Below are 21,067 nucleotides of genomic sequence, written 5' to 3'. Positions count from 1 at the left end.
AGGAGATATACCTAATGTAAATGACGAGTTTATGGGTGCAGCACACCAGCATGGCACATGTATACATATGTAACAAACCTGCACGTTGTTCACATGTACCCTAGAACTTAAATTAAAAAAAAAAAAAAACAAGAAAAACAGAAACCATACTGGTAACACCTTAAGGTCTTCCCAGGCCTTAGCTCATTACATTATGACATGTTTTTGAGATAGGCTTTGCCATTCTTTTTGCAAGTGAGAAAAAGGAAGCTCAGAGAGGTTAAGTAACTTGTCAGCCTAACACATGTAATAAGCAGCGAAGTCTGGATTTCAAACTACATCATATCATAGCTGCCTCAACTTCCTGTACACTTACCATGTCCTGTATATTGTCATGTGTTTCTTAATTCTTTAACTCAGTTATAAGTTCCCCGAGGGCAGACAACTAGTCTTATATTTCTTTGTAACCCCCATTTCTGTTCCCCTAGAACTTAGCAGAGCACTATGAACACGTAAGTCCTCAATAAACATCATATGTTAAATATCTGCTGGGCAGGAACAATAATGATTAAGTAGGATTTTTTTGATACTCTGAATATTAGGCTCTCTGTTGTATATAATTAAAACAAGAGTGAACAAGAAATATATAATTTCTCCTAGCTCTAGTGTAATCAGGCATTCATTATCATGTCTAATTCTGTGTTCTGTGAAAAGAACTGCTTAGTAAGCATTTTCTTTGATGAGGATAATCAAATACATACAGATATCAGAGAGATTTAAAAAAGACAAAATCATCAAACATATGGAGAGGGAATGATCTACATAGTGTAATATTCCATCTGAGACTAAAGAACGTTCAAGGCAAGAATACTTATTTACTTTTTGACAACTGGATATTCAAGGAACACTAAGAGAGGAAGTCATGGTGTAACTGGGATCTTGTACCATCACACATTATTCTCTATCAAGAAGATGGATGCACTGTGCTACTGTTCTGGGTGAGGAACAGAGAAGGAATACATTTCAAGGGCTATTCTGAGAGAAGGCGTTTGCTCTGAGACCTTTTCAGCATGTCAGTCATTTAGGTACCACCTTCGCTGGCAGGCAAACTTAATGAATATACATGCAATGCACAACTGATTACCCTGTCGGGTCTCTTTCCATTTCCCTCCCAGTATATCATCAGTTACAGTTTTGGAAATACAAAGAGCTCAAACAGACTCACTGAGATTAGAATTTTCGATGGTGGGGATTAACTCATATACTTCTAAATTGACATTTGATAAACCAGGCTAACAGTAGCAGTGCCTGTCAATCACATTTTCTTGCCAAACCCTATATATTAATCTTAAGCTGCTGAGAGGCAGAGCTTCTGATTTCCTTTATGTGGTAGATAAAGTGCCACATCCCCATGTGTTCAACCAACATCAAGCAAGAAGAACAAATACCAGGTTTGTGGTACCTACATTTGAATCCTCATGGCTGTGGCCATTGGTCTCGACCAATTCCTTGGTACCTTTTAACTGCAAATTTTAAGGAAAAACAACACAAAACAAAAAAATGAATAAGCAAGCAAATCTCTTAAGTACATCATCTTGTTAACTGATTTATCTGAGGTTGTACTTTATAAAACTTCCAACGAGGTAAAACAGATGGAGCACATATTTTTAATGAGCCATACTGGAGCCAATTTGAGACCAATATTTCATGAAGTTTGATGCCTGGCACAAGAATAAATGGGTCTTGGTCATTATTTTTTAAATAATAAGATTAGAAAGCAGTTCCATAGGCATAAAATGTATAAAATCGGTTCTTAAGAATAATAAATGATTTCATTTCCTAGTTGGATTGCTATTAATTTAAACCCTGCAGTGTTTGCAAGTTGCCACCAGCAAAATGATGTTATATTAACGATTATTCGTGAATGATACATTTTCAGCTGCTTTTAACATGCTACTGTGTTAGACATGTCCTCCTTGAGAATATATTTGAATGACTGACATCTCTGGAGGACTAAAGACGGTTGCTTCTTTGGTAGAGAAAGAGTTTGGATGACATCTCCTTGGCCACGGAAGCATTAGAAGAAACGATATTTCTCAAATGAGATTTTTAACAGTGAATATTTGAAAACACTTCTTCTTCTCAGAGGCTTAGGAGTAATCAGTTATCAGGAGGTTTCAGGAAACCTTTAATTGTCATTTTATCCTAGCCTGACTCAAAACAGATATTTAGTATCAGACAGCAAAGGAAGAGGGTGAGATGTCTTGAAACGGTTTTGCCAGTATTTTTTCCTGATTTAGGAAGCAGCATCTCCTCCATTATCTTGTTTATGCCTAATACAAAGTATTCATGGCAGGAAAAAATACTTAAGATTTGAAAGAAAATCAATGCACATATACCACCAATGTGTTTGCTTCAGAACATTGGTTCCTTCTGGCTACTTGTGCCTATTAAAATGAAAGCTTCTTCAGTTTTTGAAGGCCAGTATTAAACTCCCAGCAAAAAACCCTACCCACTCCATGCCAAAGGAGGGGTTTTGCCAAAGGAATGGGAACATAAAGACATTGAGGATCGGGTAGTTGATTATGCACCAAAGCCTCTTTGACTCATTTCCATATCACTCCCAATTAAGAAGAAAGTCTGCCCACTGTTCTTTAGGGCAACATCATTGATGTTTCTACACAATGACAGACACAGGGGAGCATGGGCGATGTATGGCATATATGACAAGGCAGAGGTGTGCCACAGTGATAGGAATACTATCTATTATCACAGGACACAAAAGGACTTTTTAAAAATCCCCTCGCTCTTTTCCTAGCTGAGTGTTTCTTATTGAGGTATCCCTTGTCTTCCTCTTCATCAACCCCTCTGCTCATCCCACCTTAGGTCCTGTAGCTTGTGCTCCCATGAGTTTGAGTGGGGTTAGCTCAGAAGGTCTTGTTCTTTTTCAGCAGAAGTAAAGGGCTATTTTATGAATGTCTGTTCCACCTTTACGTGTTTACCAACATGGTGTGCCAGTTGCTCTCCTCCCTTTTAAATAAACTCCATTCTTCCCATTCCATGATGGCTTCTAACTCTGCCCTTGCTTTTTCTGCTCCTGTTTCCTCTCCCCTCACTCCCTGTCTCCTGCCATTGTTCACTCTGCTGTGCTCTGTGGCCAGAACCACGGAGGAAACCCCTCCCCGCTGCAGCTCGCCCCTCTCCTTCCTCCAGCTGCAGCTCCAGGACAGCTGCTGCTTTGTTCTCCTCTCTGCCCCTCTTCTTCTCTCCTTTAGCTGCTGCTCTCCCCCAGATAGGGCTGAACATCTTGTCTGATGAAACTGAGGTTTGTGAACAAGCTCCAGAGGTAGGAAGCTATCCTCATTGTAAAGGAGATGAAAGGCAGGAGTCAGTGGGGCCTGGAGGGACCCAGAAAAGCTGCATCTTCGCACATGGGAAGACTGAGAGCTTAGCGGGTAGCCTGGCCTTCCCTGGAGGGGCTGGGGCCTGAGGGTGGGAAAGGTCTGCCCTCAGGATCTGTCCTTGCTTGTCAGGATTCCCAGCACGAGGCAATTGTGTGAATAGCAACATTCCAAGTCTGCAGAGAAGGGTGTATCTTCCCCTGCATGTGTCCATTTGTTTAGGCCACATCTATGTGGGCACTGAAACTCTTTACACATGGAGTTACTCTACACAAATCCAAAGACAGCCTCAAAGGCCGTGGTCAGTGGCGGTGCGAGGTGCCGTCAGTGCACATCTGTGTGTGGGTGCAGGGCCATGGAAAGAACCTGTACACTGCATGGCCCCTTTTGCAAGAACCACCAAGGGGTAGCAGGGGAGGGGCTCTTGGACAAACAGCTTGGTAATGGCACCAGCAGCCACATACATTTGGTGTCTCAGGCTTAAAGATTCTTGGTATCAGAGCTATCCCATTTTAATTAATATTTCAGATTTAAAATTCTTCCTTCTCAATTGTATTTTCTAGGTCTTTACTGATTTTAGCTGTTTCGAATCTTCATGTTCTCTGTTTTTTAAATAATGGAGAGTGAAGTGTGATGTTTCACCCATACCTGTGTGTGCTCTTCTCTTTAAAAATGCATGCCATCATAAGATATATCAATACTTTCTGCAAAACTCAGAATCTATTTTTATGACTAGGGTTTGGACTTCAAGATCAAGGATTTGAGTCATTTAGAGAAAAGAGAAATTCACCCCTCCCCAGTCCAGTCAAAGCTATCTAAAAGAAAAAAAATTGGGGTGAGAGAGCAGAAAACAAAAGCTCAGAGCTATGTCGGTTGATTTGGAGCAAATTTGGACCAACTCAGTTCCACTTTGCTGGGAGTCTTTTCATAATATAACAGTGGAAAGGACAGTGATTTCAGGTCTCTTCAACTGCAGGTCATTGTGAATTCAGTCAACTAGATTTTTCACTTCAATCTCTTATATCTGAAATCATACACAGTCAGCCTCAGTACAAGTTACTGAATCTATATTCATCACATGAAGATAACTATTAGTTTTATAAAGCATTTTCTTCCAAAGCTATAAAAGTTTATAGACTAATATCTGTACTTTTCTCTCACAAATCAATCATACCTTTAGGAGAAAATAACTAAAAAGATATTTCTGGACCCCAAACCATTAAAAAAAAATCAAAAATCACTCACAAAGTGACATAGAGCTGACTTTATATTTTCTCAAATGTCACCTTTGAAGTTATATATTCAGTGTAAGGTTATTTACACAATAAATAACCTTGATGTGTCAGTGAAAAATTTAAAACAATCTCATTTGATTACCCACAGAGGGTTGGGGTTACTGTATGCAATTTTTTTCCTTCAAATTACCATTCATACATTGTTGGCAGCAAGTGAAGGCCAGAAATAGGAAGGCATTTCAAGAGCTCTCCTGGTTCCTCTCATGTAGATAGTGGGCTTAGATTTCCCTCTGCTGCCTGCCGCGCACTCCATCTTACCCTGCTGTAAGACAATACTTTCCAATCCACTTATCAATGTCGCGCCACACTTTTGTATCAAAGAAAGCCACAAGGAAATGATCAGATTTACAAACTTCATATAAAAGGTCTGTTGCTCATCACGGTTAGATAAGTACCCTGATGCACAAGGAGGATAGTTTTTAAATGTTGCTATGAATCAGTCCTTGTTCATGTGTCTGCAGGAGTCTCATGGGTTATGCTAAACTCATTTTCCTCACTGTTAGACTTAAGAGGAAACCAGCTGCTTACTTTGAAACATACCTCATTGCCAGTATTTTGAAACTTCTATCAAAATTTGGTTGTCTTCTGGAAGAAACTTTCACACAACACGGGCAGGCCTGGGCGATCTAAACAGGTACAGGAGTGAGGACAGCGATGCTGGAAATGAGGTTATAAATTCCATACAGCAGAGCTGCTAGGAGGTTTGACAGGGTTCAGGCTAACTGTACTGCAGATTACCTTCGTAAATGTTTGCACAGGTGATGCACAAGGCAGGCAGGCATTGGGGTGTTTGGACTGATTCATAAATCGGAGCTGTTTCATTCACTTACTTGTTCCTGCAGGACTTTTAATAATGCTTGCGTATGGGACTGCTCTTCCTTCGCTTGTTCCAGTTCTGACTTTTTGTTGTTTAACTCCTCCTGGATAGTTAGCAATTGCTGTGAAATTAAAGGATATTTAGCATAAGTAGGGTCGAAGGCCAGGTGATTTAAAAATATCCACAATATCCATTCAGAATTATCAGTAGAAGATGTTTACATGTCTTGAAGCTTAATTCAGACCTCAGTTGACCTCGTGTGTTTCCACACTAAGTATCAGGGGCATTGCAGTTTTGACACACTGTTAGGTTGTTTGTGATAATGATGTACAAAACTCGTTTTCATATTTGTGAAGGCATCATTATATTCCTTTGAGCAAATGCCTATTTGTAAAAATATATAGGATAGTGCTAATACATTACATTGACAGACGAAAAAATTACAATATAGTCAACTTGTCCAGTGTTGCTTCATTTTACATATTGCAGTAAAGCTAGCTTTACAGAAACTCTATAAAGCTACTTTGCCAAGTGTCTGGGACCACAGAAGATCCTTTTGCTTTCTCTGTTATGACGGTGATGTTTTATTAGATCAGCAGGACTGAAGTCCAAACTGCAATCAATATATCAGCCGAGAAAACTGCTGATATAAACTGTCAAAACACTAAGCTATGGCCTACACTGCTATTTTTAAGCAGGGCCACTGAAGGGATTTTTGTAAGCCCTGAGCTTCCCTTGCCCTATCAACTGTAACTCATGTGAAGGCTTTTCCTTGTCTGCCAAAAGCACAGCGCTGTGCAGTGCGAATTCTTTGGGACCTGGTGATGTGTTAATATATACATAGGCTGGAGAATACATTCAAGAGCTGCAAACCAGGCCCTGGAAACAGCTCTGACTATTCAAAGCTTCTTGACAACAAAGGACTAGTTCGAAAAGACAGAAGTGCATTTCTTCTGCTACCGTGCATAACAACTGCTGTACTAATGATCTGGAAATGTTAGTGGATTCCTGCCATGGAGAGACCTGTCTCCAACAGCCAGGCTACGTCTTCAGGGCCTTGACAAGCTGGCTGCAGAGCTGCCTGGCCAGTTCCTAACCACCAAAGCCTGGAGAAACACTGGCACTGGATTTCTCAGGTTTAAACCTACCAACTGGAAGGATTACATTAAATCTCCAAAACTACTGGTTTGGGGGAATCTTGCAGGGTAGGAAATACTCAGAAAAACACACCGCGCTTTCCTTTGGGCTTGCTTGTTCTGCTAACTGCTGTAAGAACCTACTTTGGTCCTGTAGCATAAACAGTGATTTCTTGCAATTTTCTAAAAGCTCAGTGCATCCTATTTCACCACCTGCTCATGAAATAATCAGTCACATGTGAGGTAATGTACACATTCCACATTCTCTCACTTAACAATGTATGGGATTTAATTGTGCATCATTGATTAAAGTACAGAAACCAAGGAGTACATATTGCACTTTGGCATAGTGACAAGTACCTACATTGTGTCCAGACAGTGGGGAATGGCTCTGTTCCTTCATTCACATTCCTGACTGGCCCCAGAACAGTTCCAAAGGGAACTGGTGCCCTGACTTGGGTAATGCTGAGTGGATTTTACTTCATGAGACAATTTCAAATCCAATCCTTAAATCTCTTTTGAAAAACGAGTCAAATGAAAGATAGGAAGTTGTCTTCAAAGGTAGGTAGCTTATGCTTGCTTACTGCAGCGCTTGAGGTGGCAAAACCAAATATAACTGATGTCCAGAAGAAGGGAGGTGGACATTAATAATGGCGTATCTGTGTCATCAGACATTATGCAGCCCTTTAAAATGAAGTTGCACAAATGTCTTCTAATACACAGAAGCTCAAAAAGCACTGCTCAGCCAAAAATACACTCAGGTTACAAAATTTAACTTTGCAGCATATTCGTAGGAAAGGATCTAGACGCTGTCTCTAGGTGGGTGGGTTCACGGATCTTTCTGTTTTGCTTGTCAATTTTCTGATATATCTGTAATAAACACACACTGCTTTAGTAATGAGAAAAAAATAAAATGAATTTCAGACTAGGGAAGAACAAAGAAAGGAATACTACTTGGACACATCTCTCAGCTATTACCAATACTGTGAATAAATAAGAGGGAGAAGTGCATTGGAGTCTTCATTTCATCCACACACTTACAACTCTTCCTTCTATTAAAACACACACACACACACACACACACACACACGCACACACACCCCTTTCCCTTGACCACTCTTCTTTTAGTCTCCCTCTTATCTCATCCATTCTTGGATTCACACTTTTTAAATGTAACGTCTTCCCTCTCATCAGTGCTTCCTTTTCTTCTTATGTCACTTCAATGATGGCAATCACTTCAATGATGTAGTGTCTAGATTTTTATTTCAATGTGTTTTTCCAGAACATATATTGTCGTTGTTTTGTGTGTATTTTTATGTGATATTATGTTTCCTATTGTTTACTATATTTTAAATTAGCATTATGTTCCCAAGATCCATCCATGTTACTATTTTTTTAATAAATGAATTTATTAAAAAACCTAATGGATTTTCCCTTTTTAGTCCCAAAATGTGCTATACGTAAGAAAACTTTGAAATTCCCTTGAGATTTTACTGAGCTTGATTTATTTTTATTTTTATTATACTTTAAGTTCTGGGATATATGTGCAGAATGTGCAGGTTTGTTACACAGGTATACACGTTACTATTTTATGTATCTAATCCATGCTTCTCACGGGGTACATCCACCCAATTTTACCCAACCCACTCTCACAGTGAAGGCCATTCAGATTACCCCAGTTCTTCCTGCTGTATACAAGCCTGCAATGGACCATGCTAGTGCAAGTTCCCTTATGGCCCTATGGGAGGATTTCCCTGGCATGCGTATCCAGTGGTAGAACTCTTAGGTCAAAGAGTGAATTTGGCAAAGCTGCTCTCCGGGATGGTCATGCCAGTCTACCTGCCTGTCAGTGGTGTGTAAGAGCTGCTGTACTCCACTGAATAATAACACTAAAAGTATTGTTTAGCTTTCTAATTGTTGCCAGTTTAATAGAACACCAAGATTCTTCATCTTTGAAAAATTTTGTACTTCTTTGATTCCCTGTGATTATAAGCATCTTATATGCTTGCTAGCTATGGGGGTTTATTTATAATCCTTAAAACAGTGAAGAGCAGTGGTTTTTAATTCTGACTCTGCATTAATATTATCTGGGAAGATTTTCAAAAAAATACTTATTTCTGGGCTTGACAGAAGACCAATTAACTCAGAATATTGAGAGGTGGGACCCAGGCACTGATCATTTTTAAAACACCTTCATAGGTAATTATTCTAATGTGTAACTGGGGATGAAAACCACTATATCCTGAAATGCGTATTTAATCTTCATTCTACTATAATGTGACTTTAATCCCTAGTACTGTACTCAAACTGCTCTCACTACAGTCACCGGTGCCTTGCTAACTGCCAACTAGTATTCCAGGTTCTTTTCTTCTCACTACATGCTCTCTCCAGGGGATCCTATTCACACCCATGACTTTAACTACATATCACATGTGCTGGTGCTTTACAAGACTGCCTTTACAGCCTCTGCCTCTTTCTTACCACCTACCAGACCCTTCACTTCCTGTGTTTCCAACTGTGCCCATTAGCGCACCTACCCTTCCCACCCCAACCAGTCTAAACCTCTTCCCCTGGTATCCAGAGTTAAAACCGTGAAGTCAACGCTGGCCCTTTCATCACTCTCACAACCTCTTTGCCGGTTCCTTGACCTTTCCTCCATCGCATCCTTGCTGTCGTAGTGAAGGCTACCATATCCTCTCCTCTGGGTTCTTCCTGTTCTCCCTGCCGTTTACCCGACACTCCTGAGAGAGCTGACTTCCTATGAATTAAAGTGCTCCCATGATTAAAAGTACTGTAAATCCTCTAACCCCTACAGATCAAATCTAAACCACTAAACTCATCCTTCCCCAGACATGCCAGTTGCTTCCATGACTTATGATAAGTTTCCTACTCAGAATTCTGTCTGGCTGATTCCTACTCATTCCTTAAGCACCACCTCAAATGCTGCTTTTGGCCCAAGATCAACTCAGATGATGCCTTTGTAAAATTGAAAAGAGCCCCATCCTCTCTAGGTGGACACAATCCCTCACCAGGCAGATGGTTGGGCACTGGCTTTGAGGCTTGATTTCATTCCCACTTACCCCTTTGGCCTGCTGCTCTTGTCCAGGGCAGAACCGACACTATGAAATGCGGTAGCCTTGGGTTCTTCCTCCATAAAAATGTTCTCTAATCACTGAAGCAAAGTTAGTTCATCTACCTTCTTGCTCCCAAAGCACTTAATATGGTATACCATATTTCATATCTGTCTCCCCAACCAGACTACATTCACCAACATTAAGGTCAATGATTAGGTTACCTCGAATATATAATAGGTGCTGAATGAATAAATGAAGGGATAAATGTTTGCTCTTGTTTCCCCACTTCTATGGGATTAAAGCATGATCCAGCAATAACAACAACAAAAACCCCACCAAAACAACAAAAACAACTCCCCAAAAAACCACCTGAGGAACGATAAACTACTAATATATTGTTCTAAACACAGGGATATATAAAACTTTTTGAGGAAAAGAGCAGTTTCATTTAAGACATTTTGATTCATTACTTGGCAGTTCCAGATATCCTTCTTAATCTGAAAAGAAATATTTCTCAACAGGCTAAAGAAATCTAATCAATGAATTTATAATTATGTAATTTATTCTTCAAGTTTCACCACAATAAGCACAAAATCACCACTATCAGAAAAATAAAATCAACATTCCTAGACTGTTTTCTGCATTCTACAAAGTTAATGCGCTCTTTTGTTTTCAAGGTATAAACTCATAATCTAATATTTATGTATTCAAAACAACGATGATTCAAAACTGCCACTCATTTGACTAGAGGTCCTATAAAAACAAGGAGGTAGTTCACAACTAGATCATTTAAGTCAGCCTTTCAGGTCTTTTTCACTTGAAATGTATGAGTGTCTATAATATTCTTTCTAGTTTGAATTTTTAAGTACTAAAGTGCCTCAATTATGGAAGTTCATAAGCAGCTAGAACTTAATCAGAAGAGTCTCTTGGTTGGATTGGCTGATGGCAGCATAATTTTAATTTAACATTTGAGAGTGTGGTGTTAAACAGATGCACTATTACATTCTTTGGTGGTTTCAATTGAGTGTGTTCCAATTAGACAATTATCCATATGCCAATCAAGTGGAAACACTTGGGCAGACCATAAGCAGGTAAATAAATGCTGTACCTGACACATCTTGATATTTCCAGGCCACTGATTTAATGGGATCATCAAAGAGCATTACAAATGTTATTTGGAGACCTAGAATAAGTGAGGTCACATTTCCATTTTTACAGGTTGGAGAATCATGGGCACACAGAGGTTAAGTCAGGTATCCAAGGTCATGCTGTCTGGGAGAGACCCACCACTTGCACTACTCAATTTTCCTCCCTCAACCCGTGGTTTCTAGCCTGGCAATCACACTGCACTGTGAATTTGGAATGGAAATCAGCACATGCCAAACGTAAAATCCTCCTAGCAACGACTTCTATCTAAACAGTCATCATTTCCACGTAGGAGCCAGGCTCCAGGCTTGTTAGAGACATGCTTTTGTGTATACTTCCACGAGCAGTGTGGTAAATTTGATGTCCCTTTAAGAACAATAATCCCTTCCTTGTCTTTTTTCTTAAATTGTATAATTTTGTTACCAAGGTGAAGTTTTTATATAGGTAACAGATTATATAAGGTTGGTTCCATGAAAGTCATAGATGACAGTGCAAATACCCTATGTGAAACACATCAGCCACATCTCGTTGTAAGCTGAAACTCACAAGATTGTGATAATTCAGGAATCTTTGGCAGGATAGTGTGGGGTTAGGGGAACTTCTGTGGGAGAGAGGAAGTACCCTTCCTAAATTTAGGTTGGTGGTGGGTCAGGTAAACTAACACAAGGTAGATATAGACAGTGACTGACACCAACACACACACACACAATTTCTTCTTCTCCTTATTTCAGGATTTCCCCAGTGCTTGGCTCTTCATTTAGTTCTAAAACAATCTGCTAATATTTATCCATTCATTCCTTTAGTCAACACTGAACTCCTGCTGTGTGCATGGTACGGGGCTGGGCAATGTGAAGGACACAGAGGAAACAACAGTAAGTAGCCTCTCCTCTAGATGCTGGGTCACAAAGATTCTTGTACGTACATGATAACTAAGTCAGGACAGTACAGAGTACTCTTACAATGGCTATAACTGGTGTGGTTTCCATAGGAATCCAGGAGATTTCCAGGGATCAGTTTAGGGGTCAGGAAAATGAGCTCAAGGGATCCATCTTGAATCACAACTTGTTCCGCTTATTGGAAATGAGCCACTGAATATTCACGATAATAGTCTGGAAATAGTTGAACCCACAGAATGTTATCAATTTAAATTCAATGTGTTTTTACTCTTTTGGTTACGTTTTAATAATTGTTGTTCCATCTCTATAACTTTGCTATAAATCAGATGTCCTACTCAGTGGGATAATCCTTTAAGGATAGTAGAATATCACCTAAGGAAATGAGGCCCAGAGGTTTCCAAAGGGAATTCTCACCAAAGGCGATAGTGGGTGTGACTGTGTCTGATGATCTCATCCCAGCAGTCCTTTTACAATTTGCTCTACATGGTGATACCCTGAGAGTGTCCTGCCCCATCCTGCCTCTGTACCCTGTTGCCAACCTGATTTTTCCCAGTATTTCAGCCAGAAATCTGAACTCCACCTGTGACCAGCTCTGCCAGATCCCTGTCCTACTGTAGATGGAAGTATCCACCCCTTCATCCCCTTTCTCTTGGTGGGATCCTGTTACATCCCACCACCCACAGCTTACTGTGTCTTCATGTCTCCCCAGGACTCTCCAGACCGTCCACTGCTCCATCAAGTTTTGGTTCTCACCGACTTCAGAACTCTTTAGGAATGTCAGCCGTAGGTCCCACTGATGAGGTTCTACCTATGCTTGTTTTCCATCTGACACTGAATCCTGAGCTAATGCCTGATTGTTAGAGAAAGTTTGAGATGTAAAAAATCAAGTGAACACGATCACAACCTAAGAGCAAGGCTTTGCCTAAAGGCAAACATATCTAACAGGGTTTCTGACAAAGGAGAGAACCTGCCTCCGGGGAAGGACAATCATTTACCACCTGGTATCTACAATGCTCACTTTTCTCCTTGGGAAAAAAGGAATTGAACTAGCTTGAATTTTCTTGTTACATGGGCTGGTAAGACTACTCAAGATCTATTCTGGTTTAAAATGTCATCTGCTTCCACCTGGGGGTGAAACTGCACTCAATTTACACTAAGGTATGAGGGTATCCAAGCCTATGGCCAGTGTATTAACCCTGGTGCCCCCCTCTCTGCCTCAGGCATGGTGACCCCTGGGGGAGAAACATCTCTTGGAGAGAACTCCACCATTCAGATGACTGATAACAGGAACGCTGGATCATAGAAATGAAATTGTGTTCAGAGCCTAATATCCTATTACACTAGGCTATACATATTTAATTCCTTGGGTCTTTCCTCATAAATCAATTCCTCTAGGCCTTTAATCTCGTCAATATCTTTTCTGATATTGAATTTTAAATGCCATTCTCATTGCTAGGCAGAAAGGCAATCTCTTGTTCGTGATGAGATCAGGCTTCATTTATAGCTGGGAGATGGTGGGAGCATGGCCCTGTTCCCTGACCCTGCTGTTAAGATCCTAATGTCAGCCAGACCGCACAGCCCAGGTGCAGGCCTGCCTGGGTTGATCTCTGAGAGGTCAAGGCAGTGATCCCTGGGGTCATGCCTGTCATTACTCTGGGGGCCTGGGACAGCTATGGAGAGGAGTGAGAAAGCTCAAGTAAGTGTTTCCAAGGGTCTGGCTTCTCATGGGGCTGCATGAGGCATGAAGGACCCTGCTGCCCCTGACCTGGCAAGGATTCCTGTGGAATGAGGAGGGCACGAGCTGAAGGATGCACACCGTGTGCATACATCCGAGCAGTATCTCCCAGGGCAAGGGTGAAGGGAGGGCACAGGCTGTGTGTTCTCTAGGGGAAGAGAGGGCATGGAGGAACTCCAGAGAACGAGGACTTAGAGCTGAAATGTTTCCAGGTTCTAGGGCTGGCCTAGAATGCAGTGGGATTTCCTCAGCTGCAGAGAAAAGGAAAAAAGTCCAAGAATCTTTGAGCCATGAAAAATGTCCAAAGGGAGGAGTGAGGTTTTTAGGACCTCAAGAGGCACAGAGAGGTTGAGAAAACACAGGAAGCCATCTGAGACGCAGATTTGAGGGCCTGAGTCTGCAGGAAGTGGTGGGGCACCAAGGACAGGGCCTGGGCTACCTGCCTCGGTATGGGAGTTAAGCAGGTACAATTGTACAAAATGTAAAAACAATAATAAATCTAAAGGTGTATCCATCTATCATCACTATGCACCAGCAATTCTAAGCAAAATCATTGAAAAACTGTCCTTCCTCACAGCAATCTTTTGCTGATCTAAATTCTAATTGTTGCCATTCCTGTTGATTTAATAATATGTATGTAATCTTCAAATCAGCATATTCTGTTGCTTGCCTTTTAACAAACATTTTATGTGGAAAGTGATTTGGAAAATTTCTAGCTTTATACAGTCTGCCCCAGCTCTCTCTCACACATGGACTTAGCTGCACACATTTGTTCTGATTTGAGCTTGCTTTGGATACTGTGTCTCCAGCCTCCTGTAGCACTACATATATTCTGCATTTCTATACTAGATTCAAAATAAACAATGACAGCACAGTTTTGTAAAGACGATGAACTAGAACTTGAGTTACTTCCGTTCATCCCACAACACCACTCTGAGAATTTTTATGTTTAAAATTTAAAACAATGAAACATTTTTAGTTGGCAAGTGAAAATTTTAGTTCGTATGTGAAATATGTTTATGTTTCAGTATTTTTAAAATTGAAATTTTTCTTTATAGATTGCTAGCTTTAAAACTAAAAGACAAATCAAGAAAATGTTACATCAGAGACACAATACTTGTCTAAATTGTGCCCTTTGCATTTGGTTTTATTAATACTTATGATTTACTGGACAATTATTTATATACAGCAATATGTTAACTATAATCAAGAATCAAAGTTCAAACTGGTAGGTAAAGAAAACTATTGAATAGATAGTTGCAATTTTTTCCTTTTATCACACTATTTTATTTTCTTACTGACATAAATATACATGAAGTTCAAAAGAAGAAAAAATTTAGTCTGCATTTCTTTCTTGGCCATTATTATTCATTCCATTTTATGATAGTTAATGAAAATAATGTTTCTAAATTTAGAGGAGGAAATATTTAAAAAAGGATCCTCTGAGTGTTAAATTTCACTAGGCACACAATTATCAGGCAGCCAGTGCCTGAGACGGGGAGAGTCATGACCTTGGCCTGTTGGACTGGGGGCTGGGGAGAACTGTTTCATCAGACAAGATTTTAGAGACCATTTCCTTTGCTTGAATGTGCCCCTGGGAGGGACTGGTGTGAAAGACAGATGCTTCATGGCATTCCCATAATCCACTGGAGTTACTAGTTATGATATACTATATCCCAATATGGCAACATGATTCTGAAAAGAAATATGGTCAAGGACTGGCAAAAAGGCAAAAATGAAGCTGCATGTTGGCATTTCAAAGGCTAGCATGATTAGCTCTATTATCGGCTTGCTGTGCAAGCTTGAACAAGCTACTTTACTACTCTGGTCTCCTCTTTTCCCTAAGCCTTCTATCCTTACAACTGTCGCATGAGGAATTATTGATCATTTGCAAAGCAAGATATCGATGAATTTCTTGACTACAGAACACAGTAAAGGTGGATGTAAAAGTGGTTTGGAAGGCTCTAAAATCTATTTTCTCTTCTACAGATGATTTTCTTAACAGTGTAATTTGCAGGGTCATCTTAGGTTCCCTTTTTTCACTTTCTTCATATGTTAAATAAATATAAAATGCTTACCAGTGGGATACTGTATGACTAAAGAACATGCGTTAAGTATGTGAGGCTCCTTGAAGGGCAAAGGGTGCCCACTGAGTTAAATGAAAGTGCTGCCATTATCCTCTTTGCAAAAATGGAGACACTAAGACCCACAAGGTGAAGTGACATTTAAGTCATATGAGTGGCCAGTACCGGGGATGAATATTCAGAGAGAAAGGTCGATTGTTCAGCCCCAGCCTAGCCATGCTGGGTGTCCTCCTCCAGCTCATGTTTAAAACATAGGCCAGCCAATTTGAATTAACACCATTCATGCAGTTCACAAGAGAAGGTGTCAAATACCTTGCTGAAGTAGGAACATGTATCAGTGATATTCTCTCCTTTGCCTTTGCTGGCAGTTCTGCTGCAAATGATAATCCAATTTGCTTGGATTTATTTATTCTTATCACTTTTGTTTTTTGCAATTATGTGAGGTGGTCATCACCCAACCTCTGGGCATGTGTACAGTTGTTAATGTAGAAATTTAAAATATTAACATGCTTTCCAGCCAGGTTGGCCCATTTATTTCAATCAAATAAGAACCTGATTGAACAGCTGGGTCTTGCACTACGCCCTGAAGGCCAACAGAAATTTATTCTTTCTTTACAGATTTTATAACCTAGTCATGATCAGAGATTACGGCTAGAAAAACCCCTATGGGTGACTTGTAACCAAAGGCCCGTGGCCCTCTTTGGAGGTGCCTTTTGCAGAGCGATCTGGGCCTCATTCAGTTTACATTGGAGAACCAAACAATAACTTGTTTTAGCATCATTAACAACAGATACTACCATCATCACTAGTCTCTTTGGTTGCAGTTTTAGGAAAGAAGCTTTTGCCTTAATGATTATGAGTAAGAATACGTGTTGGAGTCCAGAGAGCTTTTAGTTGAATCTTAGTGGTGACAGTTGCAGTGATCTAGGCCTGTTTTGCAGATCAGTGAAGAGAGAAAATATAGCTGAAGGTCTGATCCATCAGCCATAGATGTCTGACTAAGGATGGAAAACTTTATTATGGATCTACAAGGTCTGTATCACCTATATTACTTAACTCTTGATAACTGTAGAACTTTAGTGAAGTTAATCCAATGATTACAATATTCCCAATTTTTCTTTGTTAACACAAGTAAACATTTTTATGACTATGAGAATCAGACATTTAGGGGTAGGGTAAAGAGAGAATAGCCCTGAACTTAGCACATTGAATCTTTAGGTGGCTCTGGAACAAGATATGTAAATGGCACATTCATCAATCACTAAGGGAAGTGAGAGGGAGAGGAAGTTTGCTCCTTCCCCCGAAGTTTCCAAGTTATTTAAACACATTTAGGCTGGTCTGGAACCCAACATTTTAGGAGTATCAGAGTAACTAGAACCTTTGGAGGTCTCCAAGTTTCACCTATTCCCTACTCCAGGGTCAAGCCCTGGATAGACAGGTGAGGGCTGCATTAGACAGGAACAGTTTCCCCATAGGCTTTCAACCACCTGTAGCAACTACGGAACCTCTGAACTATCTCAGATTTGTCCTGTTTTTGAACTTCAGACTCCTTGTAAGGAAAAAAAATAATAAAAATAGCAGCAGCAGCAGCAGCAGCCGAAAACCTCAACAAATACTGTCATTGTGAAATGTGCCACATATTCTTAATACCTGCTGCTGAAATCTATCTGGCAAAATACAATACAGCAACACCATCTTGCATAGATTCCAAAGTGCAGAAAATTATCTTAAACCAATCTTCTCTGCTTCAGAAACATTAAATATAGAAAGCATTAAAGAAGTGAGCTGAGTTAATCAGACCCTTTGCAATAAATGGTGTCAGCATGGCCATGAATAATAACAGCAAAAGAGGCTTCCAAGATATGAAAATTAAGAGAAATTAGAGCCCCAACTTCACACTTATTATCAGTATCCACGTGCCTGTGATGTAGTGCTTCTCTAGCTTTAGCAATCCCCCTACTCTCAGTTGGCAATTGCATACATTTTAACATTGCATGTGACATTTACCCGTGAAAATTTCCAATCACAAATTTTGCTGAAGTCATCTGAAAGTCCAGCTGCTCACAGTGACGGCACAGAAAAGATGATCATTTGTGATATATGGGTACTTAAGTTTTCACTGTAGAAATAGGGGAGGGATAACACCAAGGTTAGTGTTGATGATTTTTCAAAAGTGAAGAATAGGAAGACCACATTTTTAGGGTCTGCTACTAGACTTCAAATCTTTTTCTGCTTCCAGGGACAATCTGAAAATGTGAATCATGATATAAATCAAGTGACATAAATCAGTTGCATTCTAGTCCAAGTGATTATATGAGGATTGAGAGAGATTATATTGGGATTAATCTGGGAAGGTTAAAAAAAATCACATTTTGTCACTGAAGTTGCTGGGGATAACCTTTATCAGGATAAGAAAGTCCCTTTCTATTCTAAGTTGTTAAAAGCTTCATTTTTCTTTGCTTGTTTTAATTTAAAATCATGAATGGATATTTGGTGGCCATCAAAGTGATTGTATTATTCTGGTTTTGCCTGTTAATGAGATATATTACATTGATAGATTTTTCAAATGTTGAACTAACCTTGCATTCCTAGAATAAATCCAGTTTGGTGATTTATAAAATACCAGATTAATTTTGCTTTTCTAAAGGAATTATAAATCTTTGTTCATAACTGAGCCTGGCCTATAATTTTTCGATTTTAACTTTTAACTGTTCTTGTTTTATTTCAGTATTAAGTATACTAGCCTTATGAATTAGTTGGAAAGTGTGTCTTCCTTTTGTGTTCTTTGAATGAGTTAGTTAAAGATTGGTATTCTTTTTCTCTTTTTTTTTTGAGATAGGGTCTTGCTCTGTTGTCCAGGCTGGAGTGCAGTGGCTCGACTGCAGCCTCAACCTCCTAGGCTCAATGATCCTCCCGAATAGCTGGGACTACAGGCATGTGCCACCATGCCAGGCTCATTTTTAAATTTTTTGTAGAGAGAGTTTTGCTATTTTACCCACACTGGTCTCAAACTTCTGGGCGCAAGTGATCTGCCTGCCTTAGCCTCCCAAAGCACTGGGATAACAGGCATGAGCCATCACGCCTACCCTTGGTATTATTTTTCTTGAATGTTTGGTAGAAGTTGCCTAAAAAGCAATTTTTGGTCTGTTGCTTTGATGTAAAATTTTAAGCTATTGGCCAGGCACGGTGGCTCACGCCTGTAATCCCAGCACTTTGGGAGGCCGAGGTGGGTAGATCATGAGGTCAGGAGTTTCAGACCAGTCTGGCCAATATGGTGAAACCCCGTCTCTACTAAAACAATACAAAAATTAGCTGGGCATGGTGGCACGCGCCTGTAGTCCCAGCTGCTCAGGAGGCTGAGGCAGGAGAATCGCTTGAACCCAGAAGGTGGAAGTTGCAGTGAGCTGAGATCATGCCACTGCACTCCAGCCTGGGCGACAGAGCAAGACTCGGTCTCAAAAAAAAAAAAATTAAGTTATTAATTCAAGCTTTTAATTTCTTTCCAATTGAGTTTTGATTATTTTTTCCTATTGAAATTTCTCTGTATCCCCAAAGTTAAAAACTTTTGTCATAAAGCTATTCCTAATATTCTTATATTTCTTTAGTCTCTGTTGCATCTATAGTCATACCTCATTTTTAATACTGTTTTTAGGTTGTTCTCTTTTTTTCTTGACATCTATTGCCAAAGATTTTCCATTTTATTTGTCTTTTCAAACATTTGGCTTTGTTGATCTTCTCTATTGTATGGTTGGTTGCTATTTTAGTTATTTTTATTCTTTGTATTATCCCCTCTACTTTGTGTTTATTATTTTTTGTTTGTTTATTTGAGACAGGCTCTCACTCTGTTACCCAGGCTGGAGAATACAGTGGTGCAATCATGGCTCACTACAGCTTTGACCCCCCAGGCTCAAGGGAATTATCCCACCTTAGCTTCCCAGTTATCTGGGATCACAGGCAAGTGCCACTGTGCTTAGCTAATTATTATTTTTTTAGAGATGGGGTCTCACTATGTTGACCAGGCTGGTCTCAAACTCCTGGGCTCAACCAGATCCTCCCTCCTTGGCCTTCCAAAGTGTTGAGATTATAAGTGTTAGCAACTGTACCTGGCCTCTTGTTTTTTTCAATAGAAATGAGATGCTTACCTCACTGTTACTAGTTTTCTTTTTTCCTAAAACAAAGTTTAAAATTTTTCCTCTAAGTTCTGCTTTAGCTGCATCCCACAAGTTTTGATATATTATGTTTTAATTATCAATTACTTCTAAGTATTTTAAAGTTAATTCTAATTTCTTTTTGAAGCTGTAAAAACGATGTATGTTTTAAACTTTCCAGATATATGGAATTTATTTTAGTTATCATTTTCGGCACTGATTTCTAACAATTTAGTGTGATCAGAAAATACAATACCATTCTTTTGACATCTGTTGAGATTTGCTTTAAGGCCTAGTATGGGATTAATTTTTGTAAATGTTCCCAGTATATTTGAAAAGTATGATTTTCTTTATATGTCCTACATATTGAGCTTATAGTAGCTTATAGTTACAATGTTATGGACTTTACAGTTAGGCCTTTACAAAAACTTCCTGAAATAAACTGTAAGTGGCACTAAAGATAAGATATACAAACCATCAGGAAAGAAATGTAAACACCAGAGAGAAGAGGACAAGGTGCACAGGGAATGAGAGAACAAAATCATAGCGTACCACCCTATGTTTAAATGACTGAAAAATGCATAACACACTGGCTCTGCAAATGACTTAGTATAAAAATGTAAACCACAGGTGAAAATATACATATCTTAATACCATGAAGGAGAGTTCCAAAGCTGGCCAACGAAACCCACTCTGACTGAATCCCCGAGTGGTACCTGGTTTAAAATAAATTAAGATGGTAATGGTGGTGGAGGGCATAAAAAATAGAATGCAGTTGTCTTATGGGTCAGCAGGATGAATTAAGAGAACAAAAGGAAGAAGAAAATAAGATAATTTTAAAAATCTCTTTGAAAAGTCACTGTGTTGGTCTTTCATTTATAAGCACTACTTATTACACTCTTCCTGGGAAACTTACTGCCAAAGTTCAAATATACTTTCTTCTTCATTCTCTTTCCCAGTAAATAAGGCTGTTGTGGCTATTTGTGAAAGGGATGTGTGTGTGTGTGTGTGTGTGTGTGTGTGTGTGTGTGTGTGTGAAAGAGAGAGAGGGGAGATAGGAATAGAGACAGAGACACAGAGAAGAAACAGAAAGCACAAAAACTGGAAACTGGAGAGGTAATGAGAGGCAATTATAAAAGAGGAGAAAGAAATATGTAGAGAAGGAGAGTCAGAGACACAGACAGAAGAAACAGAAAGTACAAAAACGAGACAGGTAATTACCAAATGGAAGAAGTTGCATGTAGATAAGAACTTGGAGATGCAGGGTGTATTTACTGATCAATTGAGTGAAATGGGTGGTCTGTAAAGTGAGGACCAGATTGAGCCCTAGCTTGTTTAAGTTTCCCTTGATGACTA

The 21,067-nt window shown here is 39.6% G+C and overlaps 1 protein-coding gene across 3 annotated transcripts in view; it reads right to left on the bottom strand.

Annotated features, from left to right (window-relative positions):
• ENOX1 (ecto-NOX disulfide-thiol exchanger 1) overlaps positions 1 to 21,067 on the bottom strand; it is a 574,354-nt gene that overhangs the window by 53,871 nt on the left and 499,416 nt on the right. For all 3 annotated transcript variants that reach the window (XM_011974625.1, XM_011974626.1, XM_011974624.1), the window contains 2 exons: positions 5,506 to 5,613; positions 1,446 to 1,502 (listed from right to left, as the gene is read on the bottom strand). In XM_011974625.1, the coding sequence (XP_011830015.1) occupies positions 1,446 to 1,502; positions 5,506 to 5,613 (165 nt within the window). The remainder of the gene's footprint in view (positions 1 to 1,445; positions 1,503 to 5,505; positions 5,614 to 21,067) is intronic.

The sequence above is a fragment of the Mandrillus leucophaeus genome, unplaced genomic scaffold, assembly GCF_000951045.1.
Source record: "Mandrillus leucophaeus isolate KB7577 unplaced genomic scaffold, Mleu.le_1.0 Scaffold147, whole genome shotgun sequence".
NCBI lineage: Eukaryota > Metazoa > Chordata > Mammalia > Primates > Cercopithecidae > Mandrillus > Mandrillus leucophaeus.
This window is presented reverse-complemented; position numbering and strand designations above follow the sequence as displayed.